Genomic DNA, 22,627 nt, shown 5'->3' on the forward strand with positions numbered 1-22,627 from the left:
AATTTTGATGAGTCTTGGAACAGACCTAAGCAATGTTTTCTGTGAATGGGAAAGGGGTCACATTTGTCAGGTAAAAAAATGTTAGATCAGCATTCTTATAATAAATGTATTACAAATATAGAAGGTTGGGCTTTGTTACTTGCACTTAAAGGAGTTTCTGTATTGTACTTTTAAAAACTACTTTTACAAAAGATAGAAATGCTTTGAGTTCAGTCTTCATTTTGCTATATCTAGGTGGACAGTTATTGACAGTAAACAGAAGTTCCCTGTGAAATAGAGAAGTCTTCTTCTCATTTTTGAAATGCTAAAGGCCATTAAAAAATGAAGAAATCTGCTGTTTTCAATTCCAGTGCTTTTACTTTCATAACAGATTTTATCATGTATTATGCTGCTTTCTCCACATTAAGTCATACTTAAGATTGTGTGTGTGTGTGTGCAGTGTTTTAAAAGAAACCTTGAATTCTTATTTTATTTTTAATAATCTTCATTTGTTTGTTTAAGGTTTTGGTTTGGGTTTTCGGTTTGGGGTTTTTTTTCAGATTTCAGTTCAGTTTTCAAGAGGAAAAATTAGGCATAATTTAAAAACATGACTATTCCTGTTTTAATACATCCTAGCAAGATTTTGTTAGTATAGGGCTAGTAAAGCAATCCAGAAAACCGAGTCTGGAGCAATACGTACTGGAAGTTCAGGATGCCCAGCAGAAGAAAGCTGAAGTAAAAGATACATCTAGAAGAGAAACTGAATTGTTTCCTGTCAGGCTTGTAACTGGAGCTTGCTCACTGCTCACTTACTGGGCACTTTGTTGGTGCTTGACAACCAGAAATGGTAAATCAGCTTTTTTTTCTTTAACTTTGGTTGAGGTGTTGCTAATTACATATATGGTTATGTCATCTTCTGGTGGTGACCATGCAAGATAGCAATGAAGAGGAGCAAAAGGAAAGAGATCAGAATTAGGACAGCCATAGAATCATAGAACCATAGAATGGTTTGGGTTGGAAACAACCTTGAAGATCATCTAGTTCCAACCTCCCTGCCATAGTCAGAGACAATTGCTATGGTCCATCTGAGAGATCTGTGATTATCCCAAGGAGAAACATAGAAATCTCAAGTATCATCCAGTCAAAGCACAAAAGGTGATGGATGTTGCAAGAGACAGCTCCCAAGCTACTGGAATTTAACATCTCACAAATCAGAGCTGGGCTTCTCAACCATAAGCCCAACTTTATGCACATATTTACAGCTCCCTCCTTGCTGGGTTTTCCATGTGCCACCCAGCAGGGAGACAAGTCATGAGCCATCTGACGTGAGAGGTGGTTGCTTTTGGATATATTTTGAATTACGACAGGCTATTTTTTGCACGGTGGCTGCAGATATTGCCCCCTGATGTGGTCAGGGAGAAGGCACAGGGGCGGAGTGATGTGGGACCCGATGTCTCCAGCACTTGCTCCTGATGGACTTGTTGCTTTTTGGCTTTCCCTGCCACCCCAGTACCTAGAAACAGCTGCTCTGTTGGCTCAGCCCGTGAGACCCTTGCAAAGAAAGCTTAAAGAAAGCTCTCCAAGATACTTTTTGGCAACAGTGTGTGCCCATGCTGACTCAAGTATGAAAGGTTGTGCTTAGGTCTGCACATAAATTACACCCTGGGCTGTTGAGGCTTTTCACAGCACAAAACGTTAGGTTGAGGGCTGAAATCTTGGGTTTCAAATGAATAAATAAGTCCAGGCAAAATTATACACATACCCGAGCGCATAAAGCCACCTAATAATCTGAGCCTTTTTCTCTGCTTTAAAAAGAAATAGCTCTTATGATCCCAGGTGGTTGCTCTGAGAATTGTAAAGACAATCACAATGCTACACACTTGCATATAGGTCGTGAAGATCTCCTTACCATGTAGAGCATGTTGCTGGCTGATGGATTCACTCCGGACCGGAATCTGTTATGGGTTTGCACACATTCCTTAATGAACTCTGCATCTCCAACATCAGGCAATGTCTGTGGTTCGTATGAGTCAGAGGAACGACAGAAGTGCAGTAAAGCCAGCACACAGGCAGAAAATCTGCTTGTCATGATTCTCAGCCTCTGGTCTGTCCTGCTTTAAGAGCAGAGTGCTTCAGAGGTAGTTTTAGCCCCACCAGCAGCGTTTTGCTTGGATGGCTTGTGGGCTGGCCTTATCTTAGCCATGGTAATTGAATATGGCTTTGTTGCAGGAAATGAGTCATATTTCACCAGCGCTGCTGCGAGAATGAGGAAATTAAGCTACAAGTTCACATCAGAGCTGTGGCAGCTTTGTCTCTCTTTTCTTTCTTCTTTCTTTAATTGCGATGGGCAAGCTTCTCTCCTGTCTTTTAGGCTTCGTTTTTGTTTCTTTGGCTCCCCCCGTTCCATCCATAGCAATCACTATGGATTGCAGTAAAGTTTTGGATAAATTTTCTGCATTTCATTAAAACAGCATTGCTGTTACGGCTGTTACTCTCAACCAAAATGCTGTGAGAAGTAATTGATTTGAACTTTTACTACAGTATGAATAGTCACTTTTGTTGTACATGGAGTTATTGGAGGGGTAAGTTTGGCTGAGAACAGCAATTTAAATATGCTGAACTTACTGCTGGGTTTGTCCTATGATCACATACTTGTGCTATGTGTTGCTATCAAGCTTCAGCAATTCGTAATTCAATCCCTGAAACCCAAGTCCCCAGCAGAGTTGGGTGCTATGAAAGTTGGTGCTATCTTATGCTGGGTGCCCAGTACCCACACTGCGTTTCACAGTGAAGAACTGGGAGCCGATGTCCCATGCATTTTGCCTTGGGTGCCCAACAGTCCCTGCTCAGACCCAGCATCACCAACACCACCCTTTTCCTCACACTGCCCTTAACTATCACCCATCCACCAAGCTCAGGCCCCTTCCCACGCTCCCAGTCTGGACATCTCTGTGGGAACTGGGTTGGATTTCTTCTCAGTCCAGGTTCATCTAAGGAACACCTTAGAATACCTGGGTGCAGGTCCCAGTTACCACTTCTGCATATGCATTCCTGTAGGTGCTGGGGCTGGTGGCAAGGCCACATTCAGCACACATTAGGTCCTTTGTGTCATACACCTCCAGTTCTTCATGGGGAGACTGCTTACAGGAGCAAAGACCCTCTGAGGGAACCATGGATGAGAAATGCTATGTTCACAACTCCCTTACAGACCACTTTTTAGAGCAGAATAATGCGGTGGGTTGACCCCTGCCAGCAGCCAAGTACCCACACAGCTGCTCACTCACACCCCTTTCCCCAGCAGGCTGGGGGGAGAAAAGAGGAAAATGGATCAGGATAAGACAGTTTAACATGTGTAGAAAGTGGAGGTGGGAAACAAGCAAACAAACCCCCCAGGTGATGCTCAGGCAATCACTCACACCCCCAAAGGCAGACTGATGCCCAGCCAGTCTCTGAAAAATGGGCACCCTGGAAGTCAGCCCCCACCTTTCTTCTTCCTCTACCCCTGTTTTTGTGTGTGGGTGTGGGTGTTGTTTTGTTTGCTTGTTTGTTTGTGAACACAATGTTACATGGTATAGAATATCCCTTCAATCAATTCGGGTCAGCCGTCCCAGCTGTGTCCCCTCCCAAACTCTTGTCCAACCCCAGCCTGTTCACTGTTGGGACATATAAAACATGGCAGCGGACAAGAACTGACAGTTGTGAAATTAAATATGTATCTTCTTACATGGTGACATTTTGCAGCATACGACAAAAGCACAAACATCTGGAGTTCATTATTATTCTGTGGGATGCCATGCTCCTTCAGACCTGCAGTGTGGCTCAGAATTTGAGTCACTGTGTTCTCAAAGCATTAGGACTACAGTAATGGAGGAGAAACAGCTTTAAATATTGATATCACAGTTACACATTGCTAATACCAGCCAGCATCTCTTAGCTTCAAAAACAGGTTTGTTTTCCCTTACTAGCAAATGTATATAGGAATAATAGGGGCCAAGGGTTAAATGTCTCTAAACCCAAAACGAATCTATCATCAGTTTGGGCTTTTTTAATGAGGCTGAGATCTTCCATTTCTGAACCAGAAGCTGTCCTGGGCCTATTTCATCTTCTCTCTCCTCTTTTTCTTCCCTGCTCCCCTGCCTCCCCTGTCTGCAAGCTCAGGATGGCTGTCATCCAGATTTCGTATTTCAAATTTTGTCACCGTCTCACATCCTAAAATGAACCTCTCCCCAGAAACACTCTATCTTAGTCCTTGTTCTATCAACTTCCCCCGGTATTCTAGCTATGGAGGACAAAGCTTAACTCTGAGAGGAGAAGAAGAGAATAGTACAACTGATGATAGAGTAACTTTAATGCAGACCAATACACACAGGCTAAACATAGTAAAGGACAAGCTTTACTCCTTCTGTTCATAAGTCATACATATAGTTAATGCCACTTCAGACATGTCTTTGTGACACCCCAGGCTTCCAGAAGGCTTGTTAGCATGTATAGTAATATGTAGTCTATGTGGTCCCTCTATCAATCTACGCCTGAGCCAGAGCTAAGACGCTTGTAGAGAACAGAAGTGTGTTGCAGCTAATGACAATAAATTATACTAACTCTATGAACAGCCACTTACATCCTGCTTCAAGTGGAGAAGCAGCCTTTCCTAGGGTGGACAAACATCACAAGGATAATGGAGAGGTGACCAAGTGTTTTCTTAAATGTGTTCAATCCTCTGAGAGTAATACAGAGCAGTAGGATCACTATCAGTATCTTAATAGATCATTACTCATTAAAAAAAAGTGTGTGGAAACCACTTTTGTACTAAAAGAACAGCACCAGTACTCAGTACCAAAAACAGTGGCCTCAAAATTGAAACACTAAGACAGTATTGGTCACAAGAGCGATGCGGATGCTCAGCAGGTGGGATGTAGGGCGGTGTGGGAGGCCTGGGGGGCTGGGGCCGTGGTGGCTGCGGCTGTGTATCCCAGTCTGGATGCCAGTAGGCATAATCTAAAAAAGAGTGAAGAAACAGGCATTAAGACCCATCAAACGTAGCCATACTTAAAGGAAAGCAATTCAAAACAACTTGATACATACTTATCAGCTTCTCACGTTCTGTGTTTGCTGCAAAGAGATCAGAAGAGGAAATGAATGTGAGTATCCTTAGGTGGTGGCTCTTAATGTAAAGAATAAGCCATTGCTAGTGCCTGGCTGGTTGCAGTGACGATGCCAGCTGGCACCTAAAACATCCTGCAAGGGGGAAGGATGCCAACAAGAGCAGGCTCCCAGCTGGTGTGGGGCTCATATTTTTTATTAAATTAAAAGAGACACAGGAAAGAGGCAGTTGTGTCAGGAAGAATTTGTGTCATGGGAAGGAAGGAATAGCAAATAAAAACAAACCATGGAATTTATGTAAAATTGATAAACCAAATTTAAAGAGTCTCAGACAAATATAACTACTAGATTTTTCACAAAGGTACACTTTTACTAAGAGCTTTGATGCACTTGCAGAATCGCCTATGTGCATCCTATTGGAATTACTGATGTGCCTTATAGGAGAATACGGTAAAATGGGTTGTAAGATCTAGCACTTAATTTTTAAAAGCTCTCTTCGTCCTCTCCCTCCCCCTAGTATTTGAGATGTTTCTGGTTTTCCTATGATGCATCAGTCTGAGACCTCAAGGTGAGTCAGCCAGGATATCTAAGAGGGGAGTAAGAGTACCAAATGCTCAATTATTTCTACAGCTGAAGCTGTTTGGAGTCTGGGTTGTAAAGACCATCCTCATTAAACCTCTGTATAGAATTCATATTTGATTTAAGACATTGCTGCATGTCCTTTAATCTCTGTTTATTTAAAACACTATTTTTGACTAATCTGGGACTAGGTGTAATGACATAAAGGTCCACAGCTGCAAATTGCTGTGGAAAACAAGCTCTTGCTGCTATAGTTCAGAAAATTGCATAAGCCAGAAGTAAGTGTGCTTATCAGTATAGTCTTATCATTGATTCAGAATTATAATCGCCTGTGTGAAATGTGATAGGACATACTAAACAAGCAAGAAAATAGAAGGTAAATATACAATTTCTGCTAGGAAAGAAAAACCAGACAGGAAATATTTGTTGGGGCTGAAGTTTTAGATTTGACATCCTGATCAGATAAAAGACAGAAAGTAGTCTAACTGATATTTCTTTTCATCAGAAAGTCTGGCTTCTATCTCTTAAGAGCCTTCAACAGAAAAGTATTAAATGAATTCCTTCTTATACAGCTCTTACCAAGGTTTGGTATTGTTGATCTGTGCTGCACTACAGACCCACTATATACTTACTGCAAATTGTCTCATCATCGTATTTCCGCTCATTGTTATACCACTTTTATTTCTAATCAACTTTCTTAGTTGATCACTTTGGTCTTACCACAGAGCTTGTCTACGCACTTCTCACTACCGCATCCACTGCATGGTTGTCCTACTTTGTATGGTTTTCTTGGGTAATTCCCCCTGAAAAGGAGAAGAGTATTTTGCTAGCTCAGTCATTTGAAAAGCAATTTAAATACATGGTTTCATCAGATTGTTAGGATAACTTATCATGGAAAGCTATTATGGGGGAAGAAATCCCTTTATGCAAAACCTGATCATTGCAATTGTTTGAAATTCCGTTTGGATCAGAATAAAACTCTCGCTGGCATGGGGAGCAGCTCCCTGGGGCCACTTGAAATTAATGGGACTTCTCAGGAAATACTGTATTATCCACTGTAAGCACACAAGAATCTGCCTCTAGTCCTTCCTTTCCCACCTGTATTTTAAAAGCAAATATGTAAAAGGCAAGTCCAGAAATTGCAAGGTATGAGATAAACCAGAGGACTGACTGTGATTTCTTCAATTCAAATGTCTTGTTTGAAGTTTGGGTGGGGCCAAAGAAAGATGCAATCTTTCTGAAGTGGAAAGCTTGCACCTTTCCCTGCAGTGACTGAACTGATTTTATTCCACCATCTTGGTTATGGTGCGTGCTCTCAGATGTGTTCTCCTCTCCTGCCTTTTTAGAAAGGGATTTTCTGCAGCTGTGGCTATGTGCAGCAGCTTCTGCTCTCAACGGCTGGGGGAAGTTTTCCTTGAATCAGTGACATGTAGACATAGCTCCTTCTGAAATTTGTTACAGCTGCTCCCATCATTTGTGCATCTGATACCAGGTCAGTTCTAGGATATTTTAATAATAGTAATAGTAATAATAATAGTCCTAGTGTTATGAGTAACTTACGCTGGCCCATAGTCACAAACAAAATGTGCTGCTCTGAAAAGTCTTGGAAAATTTTCAACTGTATTGCAGAAGTGGACTGCACAGCCAACTTTGTAAGTCTCTGCCCAAACGACCTGAAGGGCAAAGGGAAATATGTAATGCATCTGTTCAAAGACTGAAAATACAACAGCATTGAGGGAGGAAGGAGAAGGGGAGGATCTTGTGGAAGCTCAAGACAGCTGACACAGGAGCAATATCAACGACCCAAACATCAGCTGAGACAAATGACTGAATGATAAATGTTTTTCCATTTATTATCTGGCTCCCCTGGAGACATGAAATTGTCAGGGGATAATCTCTTTCCATCATTACTGGAAGTAGGACTTGGACGATATATAAATATCCCTGTGGCTTGGAATATTTATTTCCAATCTCATGTAGCAATAAACCAGGGGGTGCAAAACCCTGCTGTAATTTCTGTCCAAACAGTCTGTTCCATGCCTGTACTTGGATTTTCTGTGTAACCATTAGATTACAAACTGTTGGGCACGTAAGACTCACCTGGGTGTAGTGACCACACATGCCAGTGCACCTATTGCTGTCAAAATCATAGCTGGTGACTTCGTTAAACCAGTCACTGAGAGCTGCATCCACAGAGAAAATGGTGGCTGTGCCAGTCCAGATGTTTTCTCCAACAGGGGTAAAGGTGGGGTGCACCTTCCCATGCATTTTAAGGTAAACGTTGTGCTTAAACTTGCACTTCTTTGCCCATGCTTTGGCAGTCTTAGCTAAAGCAGTGTCCCAGGACTGTAGGAAAGGAAAAAAACCATAACATAACATGCACAGCAGTGACTTAGCTGAATTCAAACATTTTTAAATAGAAACTTGTTAGGATTCTTTTCTGCTTTTCTGCTTCCCATCCCTGCATTCACTTTCTTTTGCTGACTTGACATTCCTACTCCCATAGAAAATTTTTTTCTTCTTTCTCCCTTAGATATTGCAGGACATGTAGTATCTATCCACTTACCTGAGAGTAGGTAACTGGGTGAAACTCCCAGCTGTAGAGGGGCTTGAAGGACTTTGTGTCTAGCAGCTATTGGCTGCCCAGGCATTTGCACTTTGCAGTCTACACTAGACCAGACAGGAATTCTGCTGGCCAGGACAGAGAGAAGACTCACTCCCTTCCCCAGCCCCTTCTGCCTCTTTGCTCTTCATTGAGAAGTGTGGTCAAAGCAAATAAAAGGCTCACTCATCTCTCCTGAGTTGAGGAGGAACCATTCCTGCCTTGAGTGGCACAGTGAGAATTTGAGAAACCAGCCTGGGAGACTTGCAGAAAGACTTCATGCCACTGAATAACCAGGCAATAAAATAGCAGGTAAAAATCTAAAATTTGGTACAAAAAAAGTAAGTTAAGGGACGTGAGGGGAAAAAAAAAAAAGGCAATTTTGATGCTGTGCTCATAATGACAAGTTTGGAGATGGCTATTATTGTAAGTCAATATTTAATAGTAGTCTAAAAAGCAAATGAAGTGTTAGAGATTCCTTGAGAAGGGATGGAAAATAAAACCGGGTATATAATTACACCACTGCAAAAAGTCCTGTTAAATGTTGTGTGCAGCACAGCACCCCACCTTAAGAAGTGGACACTAGAACTGGAAAGGGCAGAAAGAACATGGAGGGTTATGATCATCCTCAAGCATGTAGGGCTTTCAGAAAGCAACAGAAAGTGCTCTGAAGTTTTGATCATAGACAAATGGACATCTTGTATGAAGTAGTAGGTAAATAAGCAGTAATTACTTGCTCCTTCCAATACAAAGACCAGAGACTATCAAAGAAAACTAAGAATTAAAAGGTCCAAATCAAATGGAAGGAGATATCTTCACATAACTTGTGGTTAGGTTGTGCAGCTCTTTGCTACATGATGCTAGGGATGATAAACACTTGTGTGAACTCAAGGCTGAAAAAAAAATCATAAAAGAAAAATCCATCAAGAGCTTTTAAATACAATGTGATACCTTTGATTCAAGAGGTTTCTATGTATTTGTCCTGCTGTTATTCCAGGCTTGCTGGATCTTTGGTCTGAGCAGCTGAGTTTGTTCTTGTGCACCAGCATTTTCAATTGAACATTGATTTTTAAAATGGTAAGAATTAAAATCATGAGTAGTCCCACTTACCTCTTTACTATGAACTTTCTTTCATAGAAATGATTCATTCTGTGCATGCGGTTATGCATTTAACTTCCTTTGCAGCTATGCAGTGCTGCTGCAGGGCTCAGAGGAATGACATGAACTGATTGGGGTTACCTCCTTCAGCTACCTACCTACCTTCTTCCTTATGTATTTCACTGAACAAGCTGAGACTTATCCATAGCCTGTTCTACTATTCATTGTATTTATAGGAAGCTCTGCCTTCCAGCCCAGATATTAGTATCCCTACTCTTCAAACCCTGCTACAGCAAATGAAGAGCAGGTATCTAGATGGATGTCCTGGCAAATCCCTTTCTTCAACATGTATTCTAGATTGAAAGAAACAAGAGGAGATGCTACATTTGCAACAAATCCTTTTGTGCCAATTGCCTATTCAGGAGCTCTTTAATACCAGCTTCCCTGTGTGAAACCTGGACTAACATAAAACAGATTATTATCTCTCTTAGAAAGAAGCAAATCAAATGCTTAGAACTGAATACCACGTTTTTGCAATACAGCCCTTTGTTCTGATTGAAGTTTAAGTAGTAATCCATCCCTAAATAAGGAATTCCCTTCTAATTATTAAAACTTAACACCATGAAAATTAACATCATTTCTATTTCTTATGAAGTACTAACATATATAGTACATAACCATTGACAGACATGGAAAGAAAAGCACAAAACAAATGAGGAGTAAGATGGGCTAAATCAGCAGCATAATCTCTATTGATTTTCAAACAGATCATGAATGCCACCTTACCAGGCGAAACATATTGCTGGCTGGAGGATTCACTTTGGATCGAAACGTGTTGTGAGCTTTCACACAGTCTTCAATGAACTTTGCATCTTCTATGTCAGGCAAGGGATACAGTGGATAAGCTTGACAGCAAGTGAAGAGATCCAGTAAGAACAATGCAGAAAAGAAAAATGTGATTTTCATAATTCTTCAACGCTTTCAGTGTTGTTTTTAAGTTTCTAAAAGAAATCAGGTGGAGATAATACTGGCAAGCAGTTCTTCAGAGGCTGTCCTCTGGGTGCGGAAGCACTTGAAATTGTCAAACTAACAGGAAGTGAAATTGCTTCACAAGGTACAGCTTTATCTGACATCATGGCTGGCTGTCAAAGGGTAAACCGTGAAACAGGCATCTGCCATGCATATTAGCAAGGGGTAACACTCCAGGTTTACTTCTGTCTTTTCTCCCGGTGTGCTCACTCTGGTTGACTGCCAAACCATTCTGTGATTGCAGGTCTTACCTGAAGAGGTGCTGCAGAACAGCTTCCATGAAACCTGCATCAACCATAAAATTTGAGAGAATACAGACCTGCTGTTCAGCTGATTTTCCTCAGTTTAGCTGAATAATACCAGCTCAGTTACAACTATTTTGCAGGACCTTGCCTCCGTTTCAGAATTACTTGAGGAATAAACAGAATTAGGAAAACTGCACCTCAGCAACCCCAAAGTTCCTGAACAGCGGCTTGCTGCAGGCCAGACCTTCTGACCTGGTTTGGTGTGGAATAAGAGTCCAATTTGGAAATCCTAAGCTTGAGTATGTGTTGATTCTCTCCTACCTTAGCCCTTTGACATTATCCGATAGCCTGAAATCACTGGGGGAGCTTCCTGTGCTCCCAGAGAGTGGCTATAGAATTAGCACTCCTGTGTAACATTCCAGGACTGATCACTTCTTGGGGCAGTTAGAGTGGGCTGGGTTGGGATTCGTATTGTCTCACCAACCGTTCTACAAGCTGGTTGAGGCTTTTTCAAACCTAAACCAAATTGTATAAACATGCAAGAGCATAAGAACAGCCATATGTTTTAAAAGCTAAGGTCTTGTGACTCAGATTTAGGTAAGTTTACAGAGAAAATACGTTGTAGATTATAAACAACATTCATGAGTCTCACTCCCTCCTCAGTTTTGCAGGCCTTATCCTGCTGAGCACTTGTGGAAATTATCATTCTGCTGTTGCATGATGGCTTTTCCCTGTTAAACAATACCCTTGATTTGCCTCAGAGAGTCTTGTAACCATCCGTACACCTAATTCAGGGAGGCTGAAGGATCTGAAGCCCTCCAGCACCATCACAGGTATACCTATTTAGGCTGTTAACAGGAGGCATATAATGAAATATTTCTCTGTGTGTATGTGTTTATGGATGTCCATGAGTTACTAACTCTCCACACCTTCCTCATAGCCCTGCCATGATTTGTAGACCAATTTCATGAAGGTAGGGGCACCTGTAGGAGGCAAAAAAGCTGGGGCGTAAGGGATCCTAGTGCTTTGGATCTTTTGGGGAAAGAACAAAAAGGGGACTTCCAGTTATTCTTTTTGGCAGGCTTAACAGCCCTTACCAATGAACAGCTCTCAGAAGTACAAGAGATCTGGACAGAGAGGGAATTGAACAATTATTATCTTCTCATTTTCTTTTACAATAGGTTCCTGGAAACCGTCCCAGTAAGATCACCATTTTTTTCTCTAATAAATTATTTGTTTAAAAACGACCAAGCTGAAGCAGTCAGTGAGAGGAGACTGGCCACTTTGTGGCCACAGCAACCTGGGTGCAAGAAGCTTTTGGTACATCAAGGTACTGTCCTTGATGATGTGATAAAAAGATGCTTTAGGCACTCCTAGTAATCTCGAACTCTCATCTCCCTTAGCAAGTAAAGAGAAGTAGGGGGTGAAGCACTCACTCTGACACAACCCCAGCCCCAGGCGGTAATCACACTTGCAGCCCAGCAATTGGCTTTTAGCTCTAATTGCTTTACCTGCTCCTCTACCAGTGGTTGGCTGTGGCTCCATCAGCCTCCAGATCTGCTGACTGTGCCTCCTGGTGTACGACTAAGAATGCCAAGGTCCCTTGTCTACCAGATGTAGCTTCTGTTCTCTTCTGCTGTCACGGTTTATCCCAGAAACTGTATGTGGACATTGGCAGAGATAGGGCCCTCAGCTGTGGTGGGACATTTTTGAATGTATGGGAGGATAGACCCTTGCTGGTGTTGGCGACTGTTGGTCAAACTGTGATGGTGAAGGGGATCTTGTGAGGGATGTTTCTTCCTGTGGGTGCCAATACCTTCCATCCTACCAGAGGACAGAGGTTATTCTCTCCTGTCAGCTGCTTGCTTTTAGGTTACAAAGACCCTCCATTCCACCATGTGCACTCCTGAAGCCCATAAGGTACCATCCAGGTGGCACTGTCAGTATGACATGCCTGTGGAGCACCAGGTAATGGAGAGACACTTAGATCAAATTATGACCGTTTACATCATTAGGGTGATCATCCCTCTCCCCTGCTTCTAAATTGAACATAGGCAGCCTGTCTGTGGTTTTGTTCCTTCAGAAGTCACCCTGCCTCTTTTCTAAACCAGGACCAAGTTAAGTTTACTGCCAGATATTCTTTCTCCAACTGAGTACTACCTTGAAACTAGAAAGCAAGTTTTCTCTTCCGTTTTCTTTCTTAATAATGCTGTTCAATCTAAAGCCTTTGGTCAGCTAGATGTAACGTAAAACCATGATTATATTACAACCACACGCAATTTGCACTCAAACTGCACCATTAATTTATCAATGCAGTGATCTTGCAGTTACATATGCATGCAGGTGAAATTCTGTGCTTGGAAGCTGAACCAATAAGCTGAGCCATAAAGCTGAGATCTTTATGAAGCAGCAAATTTTGACATATCCAGGATAGTCCAGGTTATATAATGCTTCCATAAAGAGATGGCTCTGGCTCCATCTAGTGATTCTATCTATAATTAAAGCAGAAGTCCAGCCTGCCCTCAAGCTCAAGCACCTATAAACAGTGTTTTCACAAAAAGAGTTCCAACCCTTTGCCAGCTTTAGTCAGTGGATGTTGTAAACGAGATGAAAATTAAGCTTTGGGATTTGGGTATCACATTATATTTGTCCAGACAATACAAACATTGCCTGTCCCTGCACAGATCTCAAGTGAAATTTAGCACACTGAGCTGGGTATGGGCAGGAAGCTGTGCAGCCCAATGTCTTTGAAAATATCCCCGTGTTTACATCCCTATTTCTCACTTCACACCCGCTTTCAGTTTAAAATGGCTGGAAAAAAATAGGGCCTCAGATTCAGTTTCCCTAATGCACGATTCAGTCAGAGGACTAAAGGTTGGTGGATTAGACTATTACATCCCCAAGATGCCTGGGAATCTGTAAAATTACATTTATATTTATCCTCAAATCATCAACCTCCCCATTGTTACTTGTGTTGGGGAGAGAATGTGTTTGTCTTTTGACCCACTAGGTTCAGCTGGTCAAATATGGGTGGATCTGCTGAGTTTTCTTGTTCCGTCCACCGGATTAGGCAGCTGCGAGGCCACTTGGCCTTCCAGAGCTGTGAATAAACATTCTGACATGCATTCCTACTTCTATTACACAGTCTCACCTCAGGGCAGTAAACAGATTAAATGAAAGGATGGTGGTGGTACTAGAATTATTTGTAATAAGCTATTTTTTATTTATTAAAACCTAAAAATTCTTGCAATTATTCTGTAGTAATGAGGCTGTGATCAGCCTTACAATTAATGGGGGAGGCCATCAGCATGCAGTTGGACTGCAGGAAGTTTCACCGTAGTTTTGGTTAGGAGAATTTGTACAGTGGTGCTGCATAGTGGAACTGTACCCCTTGGCCTAACTGAACAAAATCACGCTGCTCTGCTTGCAGTGTTCTCACAATAGAGTACGGGGATGTCACACGGAGGAGCACAAGATGTTGCTGGTAGGTGTTCCTTTCACTGTGGTGCCCACCTCCTGCCAGTCAAGACAGCCCTTTATCACATCTAATATGCCCTCAAGGACAGCCTATGTCACTCCCTCCCATCAACCGAAGTATAAGGGAAGTGGGAAGCACTCAGTGAAGGGTGGCTCCTCCCTTTGGCAATAGCTCTGCCAGACAGCAGTCTCTTAAACCATGTAAATACCTGAGGGGAGGGTGTGCAGAAGATGAAGCCAGGCTCTTTTCAGTGGTGCCCAGTGACAGGACCAGAGGCTATGGGCACAAATCAGAACACAGGAGGTTTCCTCTGACTATCAGGAAATGCTTTCTCACTGTGCGAGTGATCAAGCACTGGCATAGGTTTCCCAGGGTGGTTGCAGTCTCCATCCTTGGAGGTATTCAGAAACCATCCAGACATGGTCCTGGACACATCCAGATATAAGTGGCCCTGTTTGAACAGGGGTGTTAGACGAGGTGACCTCCAGAGGTCCCTTCCAACCTCAACCATTCTGTGATTCTGTGAGTCTTGATGAAGCAAAAGCTTCTGCAGGTTGTGCATGACAAAGGATTTAGCATGATCTCAGCAAGACAGATACAGGAAGCTTGTTATAGAGTACAAGTATATGCCTAACTGGACAGGACCTCTGGTTATCTTCCGTGCCCTTCATATATGACTTAAATTTCTTGAACTTAAATTGCTATTATTTATCACATTTCTTTCCTTCTTTTTAAATTCAAGGCATTTGAAAAATGAGGCATCTTTTCTGATGTCCATCCTAAGTCTCTTTTCACAGGATAAGTGAGTAAGAGTAAGCTCCTTTTCCCTGGAAGTATTCCAGGCCAGGTTGGAGGGAGCTTTCAGCAACTTGGTCTAGTGGAAGGTGTCCCTGCCCATGGCACAGGGGTTGGAAGTAGTTGAACTTTAAAGCCCCTTCCAACCCAAACCATTCTAGGATTCTATGATAACAGCAGAAACACTTGATGCATGGCAGCAGTATAGAAGTGTGAAAGTTGAAGAATCATTACAGTACTATTGGAATATTACAGTAATATTGGAATAGATCCAGCAAGCCATTACAGTCCACATCTGTTTCAGAAAAGGGATCTTGGAACCATCTTCTCAGCTACTGAGAGATTTCCTCCCAGACACCAAACTCCGGAATGAGGCAAGCTGTATGTATTTCTGTGGACACAATAAGAACCAGCACTAAGGAACAAAACTGAGTATCACAAGTTCAAGTAGGCAGAATGAAAAAATAATTTCATGGATGGAAAACTATTTCATTTATTGGAACGGTATCTGATGGCATCACCATCTGCACATCGCTCAGTGTTGCAAATTCCACACTGCTGAGCTCAGGACAAACAATAACTACGTGTTAGATGAAAGGACTATTATCAGCCTGACAAAAATACGGCTGAGGTTTTGAACAAAAATGAGGGTTTTTTCTAAAGCTGTGGGACACTGCAGAGCTCTTTCAACTTTGCCTTCTCTCCAAGGTACACTGTGACTGTTACAGTCCTAAGTGTGATAAAGTTAGTAAACGACAAGAACAGTTATTCTCAGGGATAGGAGTGACAGATATTAATTTCTTTTGGGCTATGTCACAGCTGCAAGAAGGAAAACTTTTTTCCTTACTGATGTCTGAAATTTAGCTGTGAAGTGAGTTTTTCAACCCTAATGCTGCATCTAAATAATGATTTTATCTCCAGAGATGGTGAGTATCAGCAACTTTAAGGTAAAGCAATGGAAATAACTGCTGCTCAGAAACTTCAATAGTGCACCATTTTCTATGTAGGAGCCACCTACTTACAGTTTTAGGTATACAGTATTAGGCTTCTGGATTTGAGAATGTAATCCAAGTTTTAAATACTAAAACTTCTATTTGAAATGCCTGTTCAGTATTTTAGTAATTTTAGAATACTTACAGAAGGAATAGTTAGCATATGCCTAATTTTAAATTAATCTACAATAAGAGTCTAGTTTATTTTCTTTGTGACTGTTCCTAAAGGTGAACTCATGGAAGCCTCCTTTAAGCTCAATTTGAGTTCGGAACAGTAAGAAAATAGCACAATCTGACTTCGTGGGGTTTTTATTTGTTCATTTTACAATAATGGTGAAACATTACCTAATAATAATGAACTTTCATACAGTCATATTTGCATTCACTAGCTAAGACTAAGATACAAGCAGGAAAAAATCTAGTTTGCTATACTGGTAAGAAAAATAAGTGTCAGATTCTTGTATAAATTTCATCTGTCTTTTGTTGAAAAAAATGAAATTAAAGCATATTAACTTCATGTCTTGGACACAGACGAGTAAAATCTGTTGATTAAATGGACTTGAGCAAGTTTCAAGATAGAGAAAATTTATTATTGAACTTCATAACACTTACAAAACAGGAAATATGCTATGCATAAGTAACTACACATTAAAACAAGGATTAAAAAAATAAAATTCATCACAAGGTTTAGAGGGAGTTAGGAACAAAAGAGTAATAAATCTAAAGTGTCACACTTCGAATGAGGAGCAATAAATGCATTACAAGTACCTGCTTGTGCTAACTTCACAAACAACAAGACTTCTAAAGAACTATCTTTCTATAAAATCTTACTTACATGTTTTATTCAGAACTTTCTATCACTCTAGGAAACAGGCCTGAGTACATAATATGATACTAGCTTTCTCTCAGCATCGAAATTAAGCAATTGTGATTTCAAAGACTGGCTTAGTACGAATTGTAAGAGTTGTTTAATTGACACATACTTTTGTCCTTGAATTACAGGAATAGAGTACAGTTTTGGGAAATTTGATATTTAAAAATAATGCCCCAAACCCTACCAGATACCATTTTTAGCTTAGTATTTTCCCGGTATGGGTTTTACCCACATATAATTTCTTTTTTTTTTTTTTTGTATGTTAGCTTTCTCTAAGGAGCATGAAATAATAGGAACAGAATTATTGTCAAAGAAAGTTGTCTTTAATGTCACATCAGTATGACTTTTTTGCTTATTTCGTTAGCAAGTATCTTCAGAAGATACGATGTGTTTCAAATCCAATTAGGTGTTTACAGGCATGTCTGTAAAGGCGCTTCTGATAAAATAAACAGAGACAAAAGCAAGAAGTAACAGTACTATTCTCAAAACCACAAGACTGACACAAGCCTCATCACATGTGATGCTGAACTCCCAAGGGGGGTGCCATCCTGAATAATCTGTAAATAAGCATATAGATGTAAGATTTCTTTGGAGTATACATTTAAAATAACTAAGGAATACAAGTAGCAGTGGAAAACTGTAATACGTACAGATAAGCTTATCGCGTTCTACATTTCCTGGAAAAAGGGATAAAAATAAACAGTTTTAGCAGCCAGCCAAGATTTCCCTCTCTTTAAAACTTTATTATCTAGCTAAAACAAACCCATCAGATTTACAATCAGCAGAATTTGAAAAATTCTTTACAATTCCCACTGATAAACTTTACAATTAAAATAAAAGCTAGAATATTCTGATAAAAATGAAAACTGATACTTCATAATGGTAATGTCTCCATAAAGCTCTTACTGTTTATAACAATGACATGGGTGGGGAAATGGACACATTATACAGCTCCTTTATTTTCTCTTTGAACCCTCTCTCCTTTGGCTTTCTCAAAATAATAAACTGCTTAATATCCACAATGTACACATGAGCTAGTAAGTACTATCAAATACAATTTTATGGATGAGCAAGTGAGACAGACTGATTCCTAAGTAGGGCCTGATCCTGGGATCAACTATAAGCTGGTATTCCTTGTAGCTGTTTTTCAGATACGTCTGCTAACTAAAAATTAAGAACTACAGGACTGCTGAATGTTTTTAAAGCTATACTAACATAAATATTGAGCAAATACTGTAACTAACTGTTAGACAGAAACCATAAACCTTACTTCCAGTTTATTAAATGAAACTTACAAACATATATCCTAACTTCAGCCAGAGGAAACTGCTTGCTTGTGACTTCCCAGCAGGTGGAAGTTGTCAAGTCTAGAGCTTTCTGAAGACAGACGACCTACTGTCTCTTCACATTTTACTCCATCAAAACATGATGCATACTTAGCAATTCATGACTCTAATTCATTTTCTTGACAAGAGTAGAGTTAAAAGAATTATATAGTTTAAGGAAAGGATTTTATTCACCATAGGGAAAATGCTTTATAGCTGGAGAATTGAATCAGTATGCAGTCCCTTTTCACACAGATATAACCAGGTGGGAAAGACAATGGGCCTCTCTGAATAATTTCTTTTACAACTCCAGCACAAATTACAAACCCAGAATGACCTTCTCAGAGTTACTGTGACTGTTTACAGAGTACAGACGCATCAGCTATACTACAGCTTGAATGTAATTTTGCTGTTGCTGCCTGAAACAGTCACAACAGTAACTGCAATTTAAGTATTTCAGTCTAAAGGTAACTTATTAGGAGCTCTGCTGTTTCTGAAGGCCTATGAGACTACTCAAGAGTTGCTGCTAAATGCTACTCTGAGAAGTACATAGCTAGATGCTGATTTCTTTGGTGTGATTAATAAATTTAGTCAGCAGACTATCAGAATGCAATAGAAACAGTAATACATTTAACTAAAATAATGGCTTATACCTGTCTATAATCAAATGGAGACTTCATAATGATCACTGAGGCCTAGACTCAGTAAAATATGAACTATTTGTTTCCTGAATGTAAATGGCCGTATGGATACTTTTTAATTACCTGTGAATTGGACCCATGACACCACCATCAACGGGTAAAACAAAGCTTGCAATATTCTTTATCAAATAGGCCATTGTGTTTTTTCCTTTTACATATTGCATTCTATATCTGCTTTTACTTACTACACAGGTTGTTTTCACAGGTGTCCCCTTTTGTACAATGACTGCATGATCTTCCTTCTATATATGGTCTTCTTGGCAAATTACCACTACAAAGGAAAGAGAAGAGTTTCAGACATAATTTTAAACGATTGGTTAAGTACCTTAAATCATTTGTTGAAGTAAATACTCTGAAAATACAACAAATTGCTGGCAAGTCATTAAAAAGATCTCGGAATAATTTTCATTCTTTTAATTTCAATTGTTCTGTCCCTGTGAAAGAAAGAAATCTTAAAAAGCTATTATTTTTCTTATGAGAAAATACTCAGGCTTTTTATTCTATTATTTATACTAAACCAGAATATTCTGGATGGAGCTTGGTTTTAACTGAGGTAAAATGAGGATTTTAGAGTGGAAATTTTTATAGCTGAAACACTTCCAAATAGCTTAAACTCAACTACTTATAAAAATAACAAAAAAAAAAAAAAAACCAAAAAACAAAACCCAAAACAACAAAAAAAATATCTTGTGAGCTTCATTCCACAAAACACGCATGTCCCAGAATAAGTACCCAGTCTTAGTGAAGACACTGGGATCCTTACATGCTTAAGGATCTCATCCAAGAGGAGATAAAGTATAAAGATCAGCCTGCAGGACTTAGTGTGCACATTCTCAGAAAAGCTCCTTACACATTGTAACTGCTGAAAATAAGAATGCAGTTACCATTGTCCTGGCTGCCTATACCACGCTATTAGGTAATAGAAAACACAATACCTGGTGTATGCTGCATTCATTCAAAAAGATGAAGCAGGGCTGTATTTCACAGCCTAATCCTGGGAACTCAGGGACAGATTTAGTCCCCTCACAGGACTGTGGGCTATCATAGTTAGGTTTGTTTCCCACTCTACTCACCTCCATAGTGGGTACTCCTCAAAGGGGATCATTTTCACCAAAACCTGTGATACATTTCTTTGGGATTCTAAGCCTGTATTTACACCCTATATTGTCTATATTTATAAACAAGAGCTACTCACCAGACATACAGAGGTAAGGGTTGCTATAATGCTGTTGTACAAGATGGATAGTGAAGAACAAAACATTACCTATGACTTACTTGCTACTATTCTTTGAAATGTATTTTATATACATTGACTACAAGTATGCTGTTGGCCTAAGTTTTACCCCACCACCATCCAGAGTGCCTTATTGCAACCGCATGCCCTGACATGTGGTCCAGGCAGCAATAAAATTGAATAGGGATCTCCCTGATCCCAAGAATGGAACATAGGTTTTGAACCTGTCAGAGACGAATATTTTAATATGTGTATGTATATATAAATATCTCAAAAACAAAAAGTTGCAGGTTAAGTACCTTGCCTTTTGGGTGATTGTCCATACATACATTCACAGCATGGGTGATTCCCAATAGTAGCCCACAGAGTTATCTTAAAAAGAGTCTCAGAATCCAGAATACAAGAGACTGAAGGACAAAGCATTGCTTCTAGAACCTCTGGCAAGAGCATAATGCCTTCATAAGGGTGTGAAAACAGACCCACTTGGTGACTGTGCACATTTCAATTGCAGGAACACAATACAAAGAAGCTACAGATATTGCCTGAGCTGCCATTCAGCAAGTCTTTCTTGGTATCAAAGGCTTTTACTGCATGCGATAATTACACGTCACACAGCTCATAATCACTGTGAAATCCCCTTTGAGAGAACTCTCAGCCACAGATCCAAAGAGATGAAAGGCCTTGCCTTTTTCTCCAAGAAGCCCTATCTTGTCATTACAAATAAGTAAATCCATAGTCTATCTACAGATTGCTTAACACCTAGGTTGTAGAGTGCTGCCTCATTGGGAAGGTGTAAGGAATGGGGGGAAAAAAGGCACAAATTAACTTCTTCAGGAAAAAAAGTCACTCTCACATGGAACTTCAAGTGGTTTCTGAAGACTACTCCACTTAACTGAAATAAAATGTATAGGAGACTATCACATGGGCTTTAATTTCACTTGTCTTGCTTGTTTAGGCTACAGAAACTAAAAGGCTCTCTTCATAAAAACTGACATTGTTGTGTTTTGCATTTTGCTTCTTTGATTAGTCATTACTACTGTTTCATTTCCTTCTGACAGCTAGTGAGTACTGAGCCAACATTCTCCATGGTTTTATAGGTGACCACCTTTTCCTCCCATGTGTATTAGTCTGTATTTACTTCCAGTGATTTTCATTTACCCAGCAGTGGAGACTCCAGAAACTGTGAGATGTCAGGAGTTTTCTGGTATCATGTAAGTGTCAGAGCACCCTATATAACACTTAGTAAGTTGGTAGTTGCAACTGTTACAGTATCTTGCAAAGTGATAAATCACCACAGTATCTATCTAGTCTTCCCTTCAGGATTCATTAGGTTGGTTACACTTCTTGCCTTTACCCACAGGCAAAGAGCGAGATGTGAGAGAGTGCTCAGTTTTTCTAGTTTGGACTCTTTGCCTATGGTGCAGAAAGTGAAGAGGTAAAATAAAATAAACCAAAAAAACCCTAGGTAAACGAAAATAACTAGGTAAGAGAAAATGATAGTTGGGAAAGCTCTCTAGGATGGCTGAGAAGAATGTCCAGTAAGCCATGTGACATCCTACAAGACCCTTCCAAGGGTATTTCCAAGGTTCTACTACCCTTCAAACAGAATACTAAGAACCATCTTGAGACTCCTCTTAGAGCTAAGGGTTTCCTGGACATAACAGATGAGGATTCACCTACCAAGAGAAAGGTAGGTAGAAGACATGAGAACAGCATGATGAACAGAGCCTGGCAGCACAGATGTGACAGTTAAGTTTGAATATGACACTGATGACAGAACAGGGCACATTCCAAAATACTGGATGCTTCTCTTTCAGTTGGGAGAAAGATACTCTAGGCATCTCAGACATGTATGGTCCCAGAAGCAGACCATGAACAGTCTATAAAAGGACCACAGTGTAAACTGCTACATTGAATGAAGTAATTCCGGCAAGGTGGTCCTTAAACTGGTACATCCTTAACTCTGAAAAGAAAGTTGTTTTCTAGCTGTCTTGCAAGGTAACTAAGCACTAAGGGTCCAAACCTTAGGAAGAAGTCATGAAGATCTAGTTGTAAAAGGGTGTTTCAGTATCTAGAGCTGAAAACAACATCTTAGTGATGTCTTCTAGCAAGGTTGAGGTTTATCTGTTTTTCTAGACATAGAAAAATGGAAGTTTCAGAAGTTTCTCTTCCAGTTTAGGAAGAGAAAGGCTGTTAGAAGATTGCCTGTCTGCTCTAAGTACACTTGTTTCTGTGGTGACATAGAGATCAGAGTTCCTGGTACCAAGCAGTGGACAAGAGAACAATGGCATGTTAAACTTCATTCTTAAGAAGCTATTCAGCTTAGCTATCAGCTCTTCAGGATGTGCATAACACGACAGCAAAACAACATGGTATGCTGTTTCAGATCAGAAAATCTCAAGTGGTAAGTCTTACAGACCACTGTTAAAGCCAATTAGTCATTATTCTGCTATGGCAACTAGAAACATTTTAGTTCAGATTTTGAAAAGAAAACAACAACAAAGTTCTATACCCCAGCAAGTTTCAAAATAACAATTCAAGTACAAGTCCAGTTTTGTTGTAGAGGAAGAGAGATGGGCAGGGCTGAATGAATTTT

The 22,627-nt window shown here is 40.3% G+C and overlaps 2 protein-coding genes across 2 annotated transcripts in view; both read right to left on the reverse strand.

Moving 5' to 3' along the window:
* Nucleotides 1–2,068, reverse strand: part of GLIPR1 (GLI pathogenesis-related 1) — an 8,230-nt gene extending 6,162 nt beyond the window's left edge. The window contains exon 1 of the mRNA XM_010020171.1: nucleotides 1,889–2,068. Coding sequence (XP_010018473.1) covers nucleotides 1,889–2,068 — 180 coding nt within the window. The remainder of the gene's footprint in view (nucleotides 1–1,888) is intronic.
* Nucleotides 2,069–4,753: 2,685 nt separating this feature from the next.
* Nucleotides 4,754–10,324, reverse strand: LOC104410098 (glioma pathogenesis-related protein 1-like). The gene is made up of 6 exons (XM_010020172.1): nucleotides 10,145–10,324; nucleotides 7,759–8,004; nucleotides 7,219–7,331; nucleotides 6,379–6,461; nucleotides 5,062–5,088; nucleotides 4,754–4,974 (listed from the first exon to the last, which is right to left on the reverse strand). Exons 1-6 carry the CDS (start codon nucleotides 10,322–10,324, stop codon nucleotides 4,754–4,756), a joined length of 870 nt encoding a protein of 289 aa, XP_010018474.1.
* Nucleotides 10,325–22,627: the final 12,303 nt, after the last annotated feature.

This window comes from Nestor notabilis, unplaced genomic scaffold, assembly GCF_000696875.1.
Source record: "Nestor notabilis isolate BGI_N333 unplaced genomic scaffold, ASM69687v1 scaffold26308, whole genome shotgun sequence".
Taxonomy (NCBI): domain Eukaryota; kingdom Metazoa; phylum Chordata; class Aves; order Psittaciformes; family Psittacidae; genus Nestor; species Nestor notabilis.